This window comes from Colletotrichum siamense (genome assembly GCF_013390195.1).
Source record: "Colletotrichum siamense strain Cg363 chromosome Unknown KSG_Cg363_contig02, whole genome shotgun sequence".
Lineage (NCBI taxonomy): Eukaryota > Fungi > Ascomycota > Sordariomycetes > Glomerellales > Glomerellaceae > Colletotrichum > Colletotrichum siamense.
Genome location: NW_023501015.1, coordinates 793,662 through 809,300, shown reverse-complemented (window position 1 = coordinate 809,300; position 15,639 = coordinate 793,662). Strand labels below are relative to the sequence as shown.

The 15,639-nt window shown below is 54.5% G+C and overlaps 7 protein-coding genes across 7 annotated transcripts; 4 read left to right on the top strand and 3 right to left on the bottom strand.

The window, feature by feature from the left end:
* Positions 1-175: 175 nt before the first annotated feature.
* Positions 176-2,790, top strand: bglI-3 (putative beta-glucosidase I; the record flags this gene model as incomplete). Its single annotated transcript, XM_036634077.1, has 5 exons — positions 176-307; positions 352-399; positions 447-1,419; positions 1,468-2,141; positions 2,197-2,790. 5 exons carry the CDS (start codon positions 176-178, stop codon positions 2,788-2,790), a joined length of 2,421 nt encoding a protein of 806 aa, XP_036500913.1.
* Positions 2,791-3,736: 946 nt separating this feature from the next.
* Positions 3,737-5,033, top strand: CGCS363_v002227 (uncharacterized protein; the record flags this gene model as incomplete). Its single annotated transcript, XM_036634076.1, has 2 exons — positions 3,737-4,807; positions 4,869-5,033. The coding sequence occupies 2 exons, from the start codon at positions 3,737-3,739 to the stop codon at positions 5,031-5,033; spliced, it is 1,236 nt and encodes a 411-aa protein (XP_036500908.1).
* Positions 5,034-5,783: 750 nt separating this feature from the next.
* Positions 5,784-6,578, top strand: gno (Gluconate 5-dehydrogenase; the record flags this gene model as incomplete). Its single annotated transcript, XM_036634075.1, has 1 exon — positions 5,784-6,578. The coding sequence occupies one exon, from the start codon at positions 5,784-5,786 to the stop codon at positions 6,576-6,578; it is 795 nt and encodes a 264-aa protein (XP_036500907.1).
* A 417-nt stretch (positions 6,579-6,995) lies between these two features.
* On the bottom strand, positions 6,996-8,830 carry STL1-9 (Sugar transporter STL1; the record flags this gene model as incomplete). Its single annotated transcript, XM_036634074.1, has 4 exons — positions 6,996-7,121; positions 7,181-7,289; positions 7,349-8,241; positions 8,300-8,830. The coding sequence occupies 4 exons, from the start codon at positions 8,828-8,830 to the stop codon at positions 6,996-6,998; spliced, it is 1,659 nt and encodes a 552-aa protein (XP_036500906.1).
* Positions 8,831-10,232: 1,402 nt separating this feature from the next.
* On the bottom strand, positions 10,233-11,544 carry yrbE-0 (putative oxidoreductase YrbE; the record flags this gene model as incomplete). Its single annotated transcript, XM_036634073.1, has 5 exons — positions 10,233-10,766; positions 10,821-10,882; positions 10,933-11,034; positions 11,088-11,199; positions 11,260-11,544. 5 exons carry the CDS (start codon positions 11,542-11,544, stop codon positions 10,233-10,235), a joined length of 1,095 nt encoding a protein of 364 aa, XP_036500905.1.
* Positions 11,545-12,128: 584 nt separating this feature from the next.
* On the top strand, positions 12,129-13,358 carry gar1-1 (D-galacturonate reductase; the record flags this gene model as incomplete). The annotated part of the gene is made up of 6 exons (XM_036634072.1): positions 12,129-12,186; positions 12,252-12,336; positions 12,398-12,563; positions 12,621-12,650; positions 12,709-13,006; positions 13,069-13,358. 6 exons carry the CDS (start codon positions 12,129-12,131, stop codon positions 13,356-13,358), a joined length of 927 nt encoding a protein of 308 aa, XP_036500912.1.
* Positions 13,359-13,647: 289 nt separating this feature from the next.
* Positions 13,648-15,629, bottom strand: YUC4 (putative indole-3-pyruvate monooxygenase YUCCA4; the record flags this gene model as incomplete). Its single annotated transcript, XM_036634071.1, has 2 exons — positions 13,648-15,281; positions 15,338-15,629. 2 exons carry the CDS (start codon positions 15,627-15,629, stop codon positions 13,648-13,650), a joined length of 1,926 nt encoding a protein of 641 aa, XP_036500911.1.
* Positions 15,630-15,639: the final 10 nt, after the last annotated feature.

The following is a 15,639-nucleotide window of genomic DNA, read 5'->3' as shown; positions in this document are numbered from 1 at the left end:
CTGGTTAGACGGATACCCCAATTTCTCCACGGGGAAAATGCGATGAAGGAATATGAGAGGACTACAAGTATATAGTCTGAGTATATTACCAGAGAATTTTGGCAATTCTTAACTCTTTGCTGCAAGAGCTGCTTCATCGGTCTTGACCGAACTTACCGCTCGACCGTTAGTCAGTATGTCGGAAGCTCTCATCAACGTGCCACATACCATTATGAATCTTACTCTCGAGGAGAAAATTAAACTTCTCGCGGGCAAAGACACCTGGACAACACATGCGATTGACCGCCTCAAAATTCCAAGTATCGCAGTATGGCGCCACCAGTAATATGTGGGCATTGCTGACCTTTTCAGACCTCCGACGGGCCACATGGCGTTCGAGGAACGGCTTTCTTCAATGGAGTACGTGGGATTCTACCTGAAGCTTTCATCGTCGCTGATCTATCAAGCCTCCGGGGTGTCTGTTGCCTTCAGCCACGGCCATGGGCGCTACCTTTGACACCGAAGTGATGCATTCCGTGGGCGAGATGCTCGCAGCTGAAGCCAAAGAGAAGGGCTGTCATGTTATCCTCGCCCCTACTGTCTGTCTACAAAGGTCTCCGCTCATCGGTCGTGGCTTTGAAGCTTTCGCTGAGGACCCATTCCTGAGCGGCACCTTGGCGTCTGCATACATCAGCGGCGTGCAGACAAACGGTGTGGGGGTTAGCATCAAGCACTATGCCGCCCATGACCAGTCTACTATGTCTATTGAAGACTCAATCAGAGTTTCGGAGCGAACGATGCGTGAGATGCATCTCCTACCCTTCCAGATTACCGTCAAAAACGCGAACCCGTGGTGCTTCATGACGGCGTACCACAGGATTAATGGTACTCATGCGAGCAAGGATCCATGGCTCTTGGGGGACATCCTCCGCGAGGAGTGGGGATGGGACGGACTGATCATGAGTGACTGGTTCGGGACGTACAGCACTTCTGAGGCTGTGAATGCTGGGCTTGATCTTGAGATGCCCGGGCCAGCAAGGTGGAGGGGCGAATTGCTCATGTGGGCTGTTTTGTGCCGCAAGGTCAAGGAGGCAACCATTGATGAGCGGGTCCGAAGTCTGCTGAATCTGATCAACAAGGTTCAGCCAGCATTGAATTATCGGCGCGACGAGCGTACGCAAGGTGATACTGAAGAGAAACGGCGGGTGTGCAGGAAAGTGGCGAGCAACTCGATAGTTCTTTTGAAGAACAAACGGTCCGTGCTGCCCCTCAATCCGTCTTGCGAGCAGACCTTTGGTCTAATTGGACCTGCTGTTCGGTTGCCTGCCGTAAGTGGTGGTGGATCAGCGGACTTGGTACCGTACTATGTCAGTACGCCGTTGGATGCTATTGTCGATATCGTAGGGGAGGGAAGAGTGAAGACAGCCATAGGATGTCATGGTAAGTGATGCCAGCTTGAGGTATCATGCTTGTGCTAATCAATGGCAGGCCATCTCTTCACCCCTCTTCTGTCGTCCAATGTGACTGTCCCTGGCACAAGCCAGCCTGGTTACATTCTTGATTGGTTTGAAGAGAACTTTGAAGAAAACCCAGATGCAACGCCTCTGTACACTACAACGACGACACAGGCGCAGATGTACTTCGCCGATAGTCTTCCAACGGGCGTCCCCAGCGCGTACTGGTTGCGTGTGAAAACGTGCTTGACTGCCACAAAGACGGCAAAAGTCCAACTCGGACTTTGCGTTATCGGAAAGGGAAGACTGTATGTCGACGGAAAGCAGGTCATCGATCTTTTCACCAGCCAACCCAAGAAGACGATGCATACACCTATGTTCAACCAAGCAAGCATGGAACTGACTGCGGACGTTGAAGTTGAGGCCGGAAAGGCTTATGAAGTCTGCGTAGTGCTTCGAAACGAAGCCGCAATTCCCGGGGTTGGTGCTCTCAGTGCAGGTGGATTGAGGATCGGCTGCTGTGAGAAGATTGACAAGGAGCAGGCTTTGGATGAAGCTGTGAGACTGGCAAAGTCCGTCGACATACCCATCGTGATAGCTGGACTAAATGCAGACTATGAGAGTGAGGCCGTTGATCGGAATTCTATTGACTTGCCGCCGGGGATCGATGAGTTGGTTGAGCGGGTTGTTGCGGCAAACCCCAACACTGTAAGTGTGTTAATCTCCGCGACTGTGGACTCGATCCCTAACGTGCTATTCTCAGATTATTGTAACTCAGTCCGGATGTCCCATAGCTATGCCCTGGATCGAGAAAGGTGCAACTCTTGTACACGCCTGGTTCGGTGGTCAGGAGACAGGAAATGCCATGGCCGACGTTCTGTTTGGTAAGGTCAACCCCAGCGGCCGTCTGTCAGTGACCTTTCCAAAGCGTATTGATGATACGCCAGCTTTCTTGACCTTTGGAAAAGGCCAGAGGGAGATCATGTATGGCGAGGGCGTGTTCGTCGGTTACCGATACTATGATAAGGTCAAGACGCGCCCGCTGTTTTACTTCGGTTATGGCCTGTCGTACACAACTTTCGAATATTCCAATCTGCAGGTGCCGAAGAAGGTTCGCTTCGATAACGGTAGTGCGATGTCATTTGAGGTTACCGTCGAAGTGCGCAACACTGGACTTCGAGATGGTTCAGAGACCATTCAAGTATACGTTCAAGACATCGAGACGACGTTTGACCGTCCTCGGAAAGAGTTGAAGGGCTTTACTAAAGTCTGGGTTGCGAAAGGAGACACGGTCACTGCCAAGGTCACTCTTGACAAGTATGCGTTGTCATATTGGAACGAAGAGTTGGAACAGTAGTTGGCCGAGAAGGGCACATTTCGCGTCATCATTTCCAAGAGTGCCGACCCAGAAGACGAAGCGCTGAGCGCTGAAATTGAACTTGAGGAAGACTTTAGGTGGCAAGGTCTTTGATCGAGGAATTCCAAGCAATTCCTTACTTTTCACGATGAACCCCTTAAAAAGTGACGGGGGCTCTAAGTGCTTCTAAGTCTAAGGTTCTTAACAGTCAACATCCCGCGATAGTGGTGTTAGTTGCATAAAGTTCGTAAATGCACTTAGACCGTAGCTCGCATGAACAAATCCCGCCCGTTGTGATGATCTATTCTCCGACCTTGAACCCCGAATACCCCCGGTTTGAATTTCTCCGCGGCGAAATTGCTGCACCTACTCGCATCCATCACCAGCGTCGCGATGCCCGTACCGAGTTCTGCACTGTCCAAAAGAGCGTGTGATGCATGTCGGCAACGAAAAGTGAAAGTAAGTTTGTTTCACTCGCCCGCTTCATAGACTTGAGCCCGCCTCAGTTGAGACCCGATCGTTGCTTCTTCCTGACACGCGATAGTGCGATGCAACTCAGCCATGCGCAAACTGCAGTATATCAAATTTAGACTGCACCTTCAAGGTGATTCCTCGAAAGAGAGGCCCGAAGACGCCTCGTGCAAAGGCCCAAGAACCGCCGCCTACCAGACAGAGGACCTCTCGTTCACCGCAGACAAGAAGCGGTGACAATGGCAGACAAATTACATCAATAACTCATTGCGAGCCAGCCGGTGCAGCTACTTCTGTCTACTCATTGATAGACTCAGCAACTCCGCCTTCAAAAATACGACGCGAGCTCTTCTCAGCAATATTTGAATTACTGCCATCAACAACTATAAGACAAGTCGTCGACAAGTGCATCTCTCTCTATGTACTGCACATGTTCCCAGTGTGCCCAATTTGCCATGTTCCGACTCTTCGAGCCATGGCTGCTGCTTACTTCCCGGTTCCGGGATCCGCGTCATATGTTGATGACATTGTATTCGATGACGGCGCCGACAAAGAAAGGGTTGCTGCCATGAGACCATTCACCCTACTCACTGCATTGTGCGCCGCCGTTGCTTCTATCTATCCAGACTCAATCTTGGCATACCGCGATCTGGTTGCGACACCTTTTCTACAGGCATCAAGGAGGATGATTAAGGTGTATGAAGATTACGATACACAGTATCCTGATTCGAGCTCTTTGGCTATTCGCCTTTTCCAGTCAGCAGCACTCCAACATTCAGCTGGCAAGACGCCCTTGGCGTGGCATGTTCTAAGCCAAGGCGGTCTGCTGGCTCAACATCTTCGACTTCACGACGAGCATGTTCTGTCAAAGTGCGAGTATTTGGAATCCACGCTTCTAAGAAACAATTTCTGGATGCTCTATGTTTGCGACAAAGCTGCCATTTCTCTGGCAAATCGGCACGTCACCTTGCACGAGCCCTTATTCGACTCAACCATGACCATCCAGGAAAGCGACCCGGCGAGAGTTCCTCTGCTCGATCCGAGCATGAGAAATGTGCCGGATTCGTTTGAGGACACCCTTATGGTGGGATTCCACTTGATCCAACGCTGCTGGGCATCAGCCGGTCGTCTACTTCTGGCAATCAGATCGAAGAGACAAAACACCACTCTCAATAGCTCGACAGCAGAAACGACGTCAGACACTGAGAAGGAAGCAATGACCAACATGTACATCGAAGTCATGAGTCTTTTAGACGACTTGCCTCCTTGGCTTAACTCGCCTGACACGGTCGATCTGGACGCTCAGTATGATGTTGCTTTCCAACGATCTTGTTACTGGACACAGAAATCTCGGCTTGTTGCCATGTTTCATGGCGTTAGGATCATAATACTTCGGCAATGCATCGAGCATGGCCTGATGAGTCTCAGTGGACTTAATGATGACCCGTTGACACTGGCTATGGAGCAGATCAATATTGCCAGGGACGTCGTGCATAGTCTGAAAAGTGTCCCTTTTCAGTACATTCAAACCAATGGAGAGCCTGGCGTGAGTGTCTTGTGGTGTAAACCTCAGGCATATGATAACCTAGCTAACATGACCCTTCAAGATTGAACTGATGCGCGTCGTTGGAAGCATTCTGCTGGAGCTTTCGCAAAACGTCGAAAATGATGTTGTTCGAGGCCGAGCCAGTTCTTTGCTTTCCTCAATCCTGGACATTCTCGCAAGGCTTGATTCAAAAGCATCGGAAGAATTGCTCAGCCAGCAAACATGAGCCCAGATCGTATCAATCACCGCATAAAGATCTGTGGTGTCGAGCGACTCTCTCCGTCCTCCCCCGCATTTCCACCTGAGCGCTTGCAAACCTCGCCTGACGCCGGCAGCATTCTGCATGCCGCCCAATGCTATCGCGTGCATTAAGCATGGCGCTAATGGGAAACGGCTCGTCAGTCGCCACCAACGGCATCCATCGCGGGCTCCTCCGATTCCAGCAACAGACCACGCGGACTTGACTCTGGGCTTCTTTTTGTCATAATTCATCATTGATATCATGATCAAATATGCGATCTGCAAAACTATCTGCAGGATTATCGATACCATGGGTAGCATTCTCTGCCAGGGCGTTGAAGCCAAGCTCGTTTCTGCCGGCCCCCCTCATTTTGGGCTAGGTGTAAGCCATGCATGCCAACCCCCTCTACCCCAACTTCTGATGACATTAAGTCGCCTAATGCGACATTCGCGATATAACGACTGGTCCAACGCCACGTGAAGCTTGGCTGCAAAGTCCAGATTCTGAAGGCCGCCCTAATAGGCCGTTAGGTTCACACGCCGCCGGTAGCTGCATGCGACATCGCCCGGCGCGAACCGCCATTTCCCGATGGCTTTCCTGCCGACAACGGCTGTTGCGATCACTCTTCAACGCCTCGTCATTTGAACCCCTCCTCACTCGAACGTCCACCTCAAAATCGTTCTGCAGCATTTTGTCCGACAGATTTGGAAGAAGGCGTTGAAGAATCGACTGAAAATGGCCAAGAACTTACAGAAATTGCCTGCATATCTTACCCGCCTATTCAGTCTCGCCGGGAGGACCGCAGTTGTAACAGGCGGTAGCTCAGGTATCGGCAAAGAAATCGCCCTCGCCCTGGGTCAGTCAGGCGCAAAGATCATACTGGTAGCCCGCCGAGAACCCCCTCTCGCGGCGACCGTCGAACAACTCAAGCAACTCGGTGTTCCTACCACATCAATATCAGCTGATCTGGCTCACCTAGCGGACCTGAATCACGCCATCTCACGGATCAAGTCGGCGCATGGTGTGCCAGACATACTGGTGAATGCGGCCGGCGTCTCCCACCGACCTCCGCTGTCACACATCACTCAGGGACAATGGGACTTCACTATTGCAGCAAACCTGACGGCGCCTTTTGCGCTGGGACAGGCATTCGGGCCCGGTATGGCGGAACGGGGGAGGGGGCGCATCATCAACGTCGTGAGCCAGCAGGCATTCCGTGCTTTCGGAAACAGCGGGGCATACGGCGCCGCAAAGGGTGGACTAGCTGCTCTCACAAGGTCGCAGGCGGAGGCCTGGTCTCGGAATGGCGTTCTCTGCAATGCCATCGCCCCCGGGGTTGTTGAGACGCCAATGACGGCGGGGGTCTTCGCTGATGCAGAGAAGGCGGAGAAACATGCATCGAGGACGATGATCGGGCGGAATGGGATCGTGGAGGACTTCGCAGGAGTCGCGGTTTGGTTGGCGAGCGACGCCAGTGCTGCGGTCACGGGGCAGACTATGTTTGTTGATGGCGGGTATTCAGCGACGTAACGGGGCGGTTTCATACATGCGAAGGCATATTCTGGTGTTGTTCGGGGCTGCATGAAATTGAATAAGTAGAGAATGATGGGACGACACGAGGCGGTTATCGGTATGTTGAACAAAGCATACAAGCTCAGTCCAGTCTCTCCAATAAGACTTCAGGTCAAATGTTTCTGTGGTATCTCAAGAAACACTGCATGTGGTGTGAGATTGAGGATCGACAATGAAGATCGTAGAACCTGGGATTTACTTTGATTGGATTTTGAATAATAATGAAATTCAGCAAAATGGAATGTACTTTGTATTGACCAGTGCAGTACGCTGGTATCTGATGCAACTTCACAACTGTGATACGATGACTCGATCTGCCATCGCCTCCTGGGTAATCTTTGGACTAGCAATAGATAGTACACTGTTTCAAGCATCTCAAACAGCGGCCCCCTTGCTTGTAATAGCTTGACCACCCAGAATCTCTCTCATGACCTCCTGTTCCTCATGGCCACTTAGGTCACCAAACGCTTCATCCATCTGCTCAAGGGTCTTACCCATAGTCTACAACATCCTGTTAGCGAGACCTGTCTCATTATTGCGTTGCCAGAATAGAAACTCACCTCAGGAACAAGGAAGAAAGCCCAAACTGCAGCCAAGCCACAGAAACAGGCGAAGAAAACGTAGGTACCGAACCCAATGCTCTCAATCATCGGCGGAGTAACGACGCCCCTTTGGCCAACGTCAGTTCAATCAAGCCAGATTCTCGCGAGGATGTAGGTCATACGTACACTGTGAAGTTGGAAAGCCAGTTGACAGCCACCGAGAACGCAACGCCCTTAGAGCGCATGCCATTGGGAAACACCTCAGGAGGCAGAGCCCATCCGAGGGACGAGTACGAGGCGCCAAAGATGATGATGAAGAGGAAGGCCATGGCGACGCACGCCCAGCCTGCGGAGGTATTCTCGCCCCACCTGCTGTCGAAAGTGCCAACGAGGGCTGCGATGACGACGAAGCAGATCATGTTGCCGATACCGCCGTAGATGGCGAGCGGTCTGCGGCCAACCCTGTCGATGAGGATGAATGCGATGAAGACACCGACGATCTGTAGCGCATTGAAGATGCCGGAGAGAATGAGCGACATATCGTCGGATTGGCCAACGTTTCTGAAGAGGGTCGGTGCGTAGTAGATGAAGCCGTTCACACCTTGGAACTGCTGGAAGAAGGATACACCGACACCAACTATTGTTCGCCTCCAGCTCTTGACGGTGAAGAGATCGAGCCACTGCACCACTTCCAACTTGAATCCACGGACGCCAGGATGGCGGCGCTCCAGCATCACGGCCTGAAACTTGGCCTCGGCAAGAATGCCCTGATATTCGGCCTGCACGCGCTCGTCTGACGCCGGGAGCTTCCGGAGCTTGCACAAGCTGCTCAGGCAGTCCTCGTGTCTGTCCTGCATTGCAAGCCAGCGGGGCGAATAGGGGAAGAGCTGGATCATGGCGCCGAGTATCATGGCCGAGGGCAGCTGGAGAGCAAATGGCACGCGCCACGATGCCTCGCCGGCGATATCCTTACAAGCATACGTGATCCAGTACGCGATGGTGACGCCTCCGACAATGGCGACGGACTCGAGAACGAGGAGCGTTCCGCGGAGATGAGGTGGTGAGACTTCGGAAATATACTGCATCGCAATGACTACGTTAGTCTCACCAAACCAAAAGCGCCGGGGCACAACTCACCATTGGGGCGCCGAGGGCAAGTGTCCCGGTTCCAATACCTCCGATTGTTCGCCCAACAACAACGGTCGCGTAGTTATATGCCGCGGTCTGGATGACACCACCGATGCAGAAGATGATGGAACTCAGAAGGAGCGCCTTCTTCCTAGACCAGCGGTCGGAGATGTAGGGGTAGAACCAGCAACCGATGAAAGCGCCGAGCAAGAGCATACCCGTCATGAATCCCTTGTTGAACTCGTTCTCTGCTTCCGGGATGACGGCGTGGAATTGCGGGAGGACGTTGATGATGCCCATCACGCCCTGGTCGTAGCCGAATGAGAACCCTCCGAGGGAGGCTAAGAATGCCGCAGACAACATGTAAGGCCCCGAAGAGAAGACGCCCCTTAAACCGCTCGGCCCGTATGGAATGCTCTCCGCGAGGATGTCGATGTCGATGTCGATGGTTGCCTTTCCCTTGGTTGGGTTATCATCATGTTCGGCGTACCCGTTGCCGGAGGGCCCCTCGGCGGCAGACTTGTCACTGGCGTCCGCCATGTCGACTGGCTTAAAGGAGAGGAGGTGATACTGAGAAGGAGAGGAAGTGATTACAAAACCCAGAAAGGAGTTCGTATGACTCTGCAGTGAACGGGGAAGAGCCTTTGACGGGACGTGCGTGGACAAGGAGCTTTATATGTAATTACGGAGCTATCCTATCTCGACTTCTTGATAACATTAACATGGGAACGGGCAGGGGCCGGGCTCTGCGCTGTGTGCCGGTGCCGTGGTGTAGCGGGGACCCCGCAAATCCAAACGAAGGTTGGGGAAATCTGGGGTTTTGGCATCTTGGAGACTTGGTGTTCACAAACGGGGTGAATTCCCACGTTTGGTTGATGGACACGGCGCTAGCCCAGTTCCCGGGCACCTGGACCCCGGTTCCTGACAGCTATCTTGCGGAGGTAAACACCCCGTAGAGAATCAAAAGCGTCCGAATTCAAGGCAGAGAAGGTCGTGTTCCCCATAATGACCCTAGTTTCCCCATGGGGTGGGTGCATGGCAATACCATCCACTTATGACAAAGGTTTGGCGGCTGATTAGGCAGGGGATGCTAATTGGAGATGGCAGTTCCAGCAGGAGATTAGAATCATGTGGCCCAATGCTAATCAGAAAAGGACGGGCCACGTAATATCACGGTGTGAAAGGAAGTCCCTCACCCGAAACCGGCGATCAATATGCCTCAGAAGTCCCATATGAGCCAATAAGCAATATGCGGGGCGAAAGTCCGCTCTTTGAGCCGCAGCTCGGGTTTGCGGTGGGCCCTACGAGGGTCAAGTTATGAGGCACAACCTAGGTAAAAGACATACCGGGTGTCATTTCATCCAATAGGGAAATAGTAGTATTACTTAATAGTACACCAGTACATTGATGAGTACCATTTCATAACAACAGACTGTATGTTGTACGATGAAGACCCCACATATTTCAACGGCTGGCGTAAACTCTCTTACAGCTACAGTCACGAGACCTATCGGATATCATAACCTGCCATTCGAAAGTGTGATAACCGTCAGAAGAATAGAGAACCATGCAAAGCTATTTGACTGAATGTAACGTAGGAAGTCAGTTTTCATCGCGGTGAAGGGAGGTGATGAAGTAAGAGGCTTGGAGATGGGAGGGTCTCGCTATCTTCTAGTGTCTTCCTTATGTTTTCAGGGTACTTGCCGGTCAGCCATATTGGCCTAAATGTCACGGCAGAAGGGTTGTTGTATTGGGATTTCAAGTCGTCATTTTGTCATCCAATATCTTAACAAAGATAATCAAGACGCAAGGGTTTCGTCGAAGGCCTCAGTGGGACAACTGTGGGAAGAAGATAGGCCTACAAGCCTCCTATCAGAGCGTACATCTTGATCCAAATACTGAAACAAAAATATATCTATTGTAACTTTCTATCCATGCCAATCTATTTCGACGGAAGAGGCTTCAAAATCGGCTCTCCCGCCTCATCAAAGTACACCGGCTCGCCAAGACGGAACGAGTGCTGCAGCGCGCACGCAATCTTGCCTGCCTCAAGCGCATCGTCCGGCGAGCACGACAGCGGGCGGTCCTCCAGCACCGCAGTAGCAAACTCGGCAATGTCGTTGATGAAGGTCTTGTCATAAAGCGCGAAGGCGTCGGGGGTCGAGGCGGTACGCACACCGTGCTCGTCGCGGATCTCGACGCGGTTGAGGGTCGAGTTGCCGTTGATGACCGAGTGGCCCTTTGTGCCGCAGACGCGCGTGGCGGCCTCGAAGCCGTTGGTGATGGTGCGGCTGAGGCGCGTGTGCAGGATCTTGCCATTGGCGAACTCGACGAGGCCCCAGGCGTTGTCGGCGTCGCCGAAGCGTGCGAGCTCGCCGTAGACGGACTGCTGGCCGAAGGCGACTACGCGGTTGACTTGCTTGGCGGGGTTGGGGATATTCTTTTCGACGTCGAGGAAGTATCGGCCGGCATCAATCTGGAGCAAGTTAGTGTGTGGGTTTGGGGAAGATTTGTGAAGCGAGATACTAACCAAGTGAATACCTGCGTCGACAAAAATTCCTCCTGATTGTTCGGAGAAGGTAACGTAGAAGGCTGCAAAAAGGTCAGATTGAAATTTCTGGGTCAGACTATTGATGTCGTACCGTTCTTATCCTGAGGATCGAGGCAAGAAGCTTCTACGGCATGGATCTCTCCCAATTGGCCGTTATCCGCCATCTGTTTCGTGACGCGATAAGACTCGTCATCTGTCGAATGTGTGAGCCCAATTACAGGACTAGACCTGCCGAGGGGAACTTACATCTCCGTGAGAAGGGGAGCAGGAACTTAAGGTGGGGGTTTGCCGCAGACTTGGCAACAACGTCCTTCGTCGTAATGATGTCCACAGAGATGGGCTTCTCGCACATTACATGCTACATCGCCATCGTCAGCAGTCTCTCCAATGCCACTGCAGGCGTATCGGCGGGACATACCAGGCCCATGTCGAACGCAAGGCAAATCAAAGGCGCATGGGTGGCCGTGGCGGTCGAAATAAGCACAGCCTGCGCGCCGCTGCTCTTCATACACTCTTCCGGCGTCGCGAAGAACTTAACCGAAGGCGGGAGGTTGGCGGCGGCCCATTTGTCGGCGCCGGGCTTCGTGTCGCATACAGCGACGAGCTCGATGCGCGGCTGCTCGAAGGCGAGGATCTTGGCGCGTAGAGCACCGAGGCGGCCGAGGCCGATGAGACAGAGCTTGAGGCGGTTTTGGACGGCCATCGTGATGGTGTATCAAGAGCACAGGGGGAGGGCAAAGAGTCTGGCCGGTGTGAAGAAAGAGTTGTCGCGATGTAGCTCAAGATGGCTCTGTGACGTTGCTGCTGCTGGGGGACATTTTGAGCTGGCCGATCCGAGATATGTATTAGTTCCAAGGGTCTGCGATCGTCGTCGGCGTTAGCTCCGACTCCTGTCTAAGTGCGGGCGGAATTCCTCCTTGCGGAGCGAATTCCCTTTTGCGTTGTGTTGACCCACCGCTGGGAGATCGGCAATTCTGCCCGCTCTGACTTCCTGCGTCAGATCAGCCGCAAATTTGGTCACGACCTATCGCTATTCGGTATCTCCAGATTTTGTTACTCCGGAAAGAAATCTTTGCGCAAAGAGGGGAAAGTAAGGGGAGAACGAGGGGAAGAAACCGACAATGCCCCGCGGTCGGCGTATGACGACAGCTGGTTCTCCGTCGCGGCGTTATAGTCTGGTAGTATCCCCAAGGCCCATCCATCCCTTTACGATCCAAGCGTTTCTTTTGGATATCTTCCTCACTTCATTTCCTCCGTCTCTCAAGAGCCCTTTGGCACAACCTAAGCATGTCGTCAACTTCGTTCAAGCTCAACACCGGCGCCACCATTCCCGCCGTGGGCCTCGGTAAGTCACGCCTGAAGCTGCCCTTCCAGAAGAAAGGCACGAAGTCCTCATCCCACGAACTACAGGAACATGGAAGTCCGAGCCCGGGGAGGTGCGTAAGGCCGTCGCCTACGCCCTCAAGGACGGCTACCGCCACATCGACGCCGCTCTGTAAGATCCGAGAACTTCAAGCCCAAGCTCCATTCGTCCGCTAACGGTCTCCCGTCCGCAGCATCTACGGCAACGAGAACGAAGTCGGCCAGGGAATCAAAGACAGTGGCGTGCTGCGCGAGGACATCTTCATCACCAGCAAGCTGTGGAACACCCACCAGACGAACGCGAAGGAGGGCCTGCAGAAGACGCTTGATGCTCTTGGCACCGACTACCTCGACCTCTACGTGAGTTCCATCATAGATCAGATCCCAATCGACTTACGCTAACATAAAGTCCAATAGTTGATCCACTGGCCCGTCCGTCTGGTCGCCGTACGTAGCCCTCCAACCCCAACACACCTCGCGATGCCCATCCTCTAACCGATCCCAGAATGAAACAAGCGACCTCCTCCCCGTCAACCCCGACGGCACCCGCTCGGTAGACCGCTCCTGGGACCAGAGCGAGACCTGGCGCCAGATGGAGGAGCTCTACGTCTCCGGCAAGGTCAAGGCCATCGGCGTCGCCAACTGGTCCATCCCCTACCTCGAAGAACTGCGCAAGACGTGGAAGATCGTGCCAGCCGTCAACCAGGTCGAGCTGCACCCGTACCTCCCACAGCACGAGCTCAGGGCGTACTGCGAGAAGCTCGGCATCCTGCTGGAGGCGTACTCGCCGCTCGGGTCAACTGGTGCGTCGCGACATCCTTCCCAGGTCCAAAGCCATGATGCTAATATGTCCTGGTAAACGCAGGCGCTCCCATCATGTCCGACCCCGAAATCCAGCAGATCGCCGCCAAGCACAATATTTCGGCCGCCACCGTGCTCATCAGCTACCACGTGAACCAGGGCGTCGTCGCGTTGCCCAAGTCCGTGAGCGAGGCGCGCATCACGAGCAACAGGCAGGTGGTCGAGCTGTCCAAGGAGGAGCTGGAGCTGCTCAACGGGCTGGCGGCGAAGGGCAAGGCGAAGCGCATCAACACGCCTTTGTGGGGCTTCGATCTTGGGTTTGCTGATTGGTATGGTCCCGTAGAGTCTAAGTAGAGACAGGAGAATAAACGGTTATTCAAAAGTTTTGGTTGATTGTGACTGTGTTTGTTACATGTTCAAGGTAATATCTGCGTCTAGTAGGTGCGTAGGAATAGTGCGCGTCGCTGTCAACCGGCAAGTACGCCAAAGCTGTCTTAACCGGTTTGTGGTTAACCCGGTGAGTCGACGATTCTATATCTTTGGCAGAAGGGGAATACATTGGGCGGACATGATCAGGGCAACATTGTGCGACTCGAATAAATCAAATCATAAGCTTCTTCTCTAAGATCACATCTATACACATCTAAGCCTTGTACGGAGGAGGCGAAATGCCCTGCGTAAGAGCCTTCAACCTCAACGCCAAGATACCCGAGTGGAACCGCGTCATGGGCAGGGCTCCCACCATGATCCAGAGGTTCTTCACTCCCGTCTCCCGGAAGGCGCCCCTGTACTCGCCCTCCTCGTCGACACCCCACACCTGCCCGACCTGGTTCGCAACCTTGGGGCCAAGGGTGTCCCGGATCGAATCGTTCAAGTTGGAGAAGCCGGTCGCGAACACCACAAGATCAAACTCGCGCTCCCGGCCGCCACTCAGAACAACCTTGTCCTCGGTGAAGCGCTCAATATACCCCGGCTCAACCTTGATCTTGCCGTTGATGATGTGCTCGCACGCGCCGGCGTCGAAGTAGAAGCCGCCGTTGCGCGTCTGGCTGAGGGTGCCGTGGCCCGTGCCGCGCTGGCCGCGCCAGGTGCGCAGCCCGCGGGCGTTGAGCGCGTCTAGCAGCGGGCGGTCGAGGTCCTCCAGCACCTTGACGGTGCGGCGGCCGAGCTCCTCGCCAGGGCCGACGGGGGTGGAGAAGAAGAGGCGGTCGTGCTCGGCAGGGTCGGCGCGGTTGCCGTCGGCGCCTGGGGCGTAGCCGCCGAGGATGCGCGGGACGGAGTGCGTCAGCGACATGACGTACGTCGGCGAGCGCTGGAGGAGGGTGACGTCGATGCCGCGGCGGGAGCAGTCGAACGCGGTGTCGAAGCCTGAGGAGGAGGTGCCGACGACGCAGACCTTCTTGCCGGCGAAGGCGGCGGAGCTGTCGTGTGCGGAGGAGTGGCGGATCTCGCCGCCCTTGAAGTGCTCCATGCCGGGGATGGTGGGGGTGTACGGGACGCCGCAGAGGGAGGTGGCCATGACGACGTGCTTGGGGCGGACGGTGCGGGACTCGGTGCCGTTCTTGTTGATCTTCACCGTCCACGCGCCCTGGTCGTCCTGCTTCGTCTCGATGACGGTAGACTTTGTCCAGATGTTAAGTTCCAGCGCGGACGCGTACCAGCTCATGTAGAAACCCTGCTTCTGTGCAGGGGTGTACGTGGGCCACTGCTTTGGGTAGCGGAAGAAGGGCAGGTCGTCCGCCCAGTGGGGGAAGTGGAGGGAGAGGTACTCGTATCGCTTCTTCCAGACGTCGCCGACCTCTTCGCTGCGCTCAACGACGAGGCAGTTGAGCTCGAGGGCCTTGCACCATGCGGCCAGGGCTAGACCGTTCTGTCCGCCGCCGATGATGAGGATCTCGGGGTCAGCCGCGTCGACCTCCTTTGCACGCTGTGCCTCCCAGCTGATCGTGCCCGTCATGTGGCCGTCAGCGGGGGCGCGTTCTGGGAACTGCTTGAGCTGTTCGGCGACGGTGTGCATGGTGTAGATCTTCCAGCCGTCCTTGGTCAGGACAGCCTTGATGACGGCCGAGGCGACAACGAGGTCCGTCTCGAACGACACGACAAACTGCAGCTGGGCAAAGTCGTCGTAAGGGCGGTCGACTACGGGAGCCGGCGCGAGGAAGGCAAAGTTCGAGGCCTTGGTGGTGGGGAGGAGGTCGCGGGCCGCCTTCAGAATGGCCGGGCGGAAGTTGAAGGTCCGTTGGTCCCAGGTAAAGGAGAGCTTGTCGCGCCAGACGCCTGCGGTTTTGTGTTAGATTTGTCCTCGATCTCAGAAGACCTTGAGATGAACGTACCATACTCGAGGAACAAGTCTGCGAAGGCCTCTGCGTTTCCAGAGCCCAGAGCATCGGAGAGCTGTCTCACGATTCCCTCTGCCTCAGACTGCGCGTCGCAGTCCTGTGGAATCTGAACACCAAGAACGTCGGTGGTCGGCAGGGCGTGGTTGTACTTGAAGTCGTACATGTAGTCGTCGGCCACTGGAGGGCGCTCAGCAGTGCCGTTCAGCTCTGCCTGCTTGACAGCTGCCCTGGCGGCGATGTCGACGCCGTTGGCCTCAGCATGGTCGAAGACGGTAGAGGGAGCCATTGTAAAATTG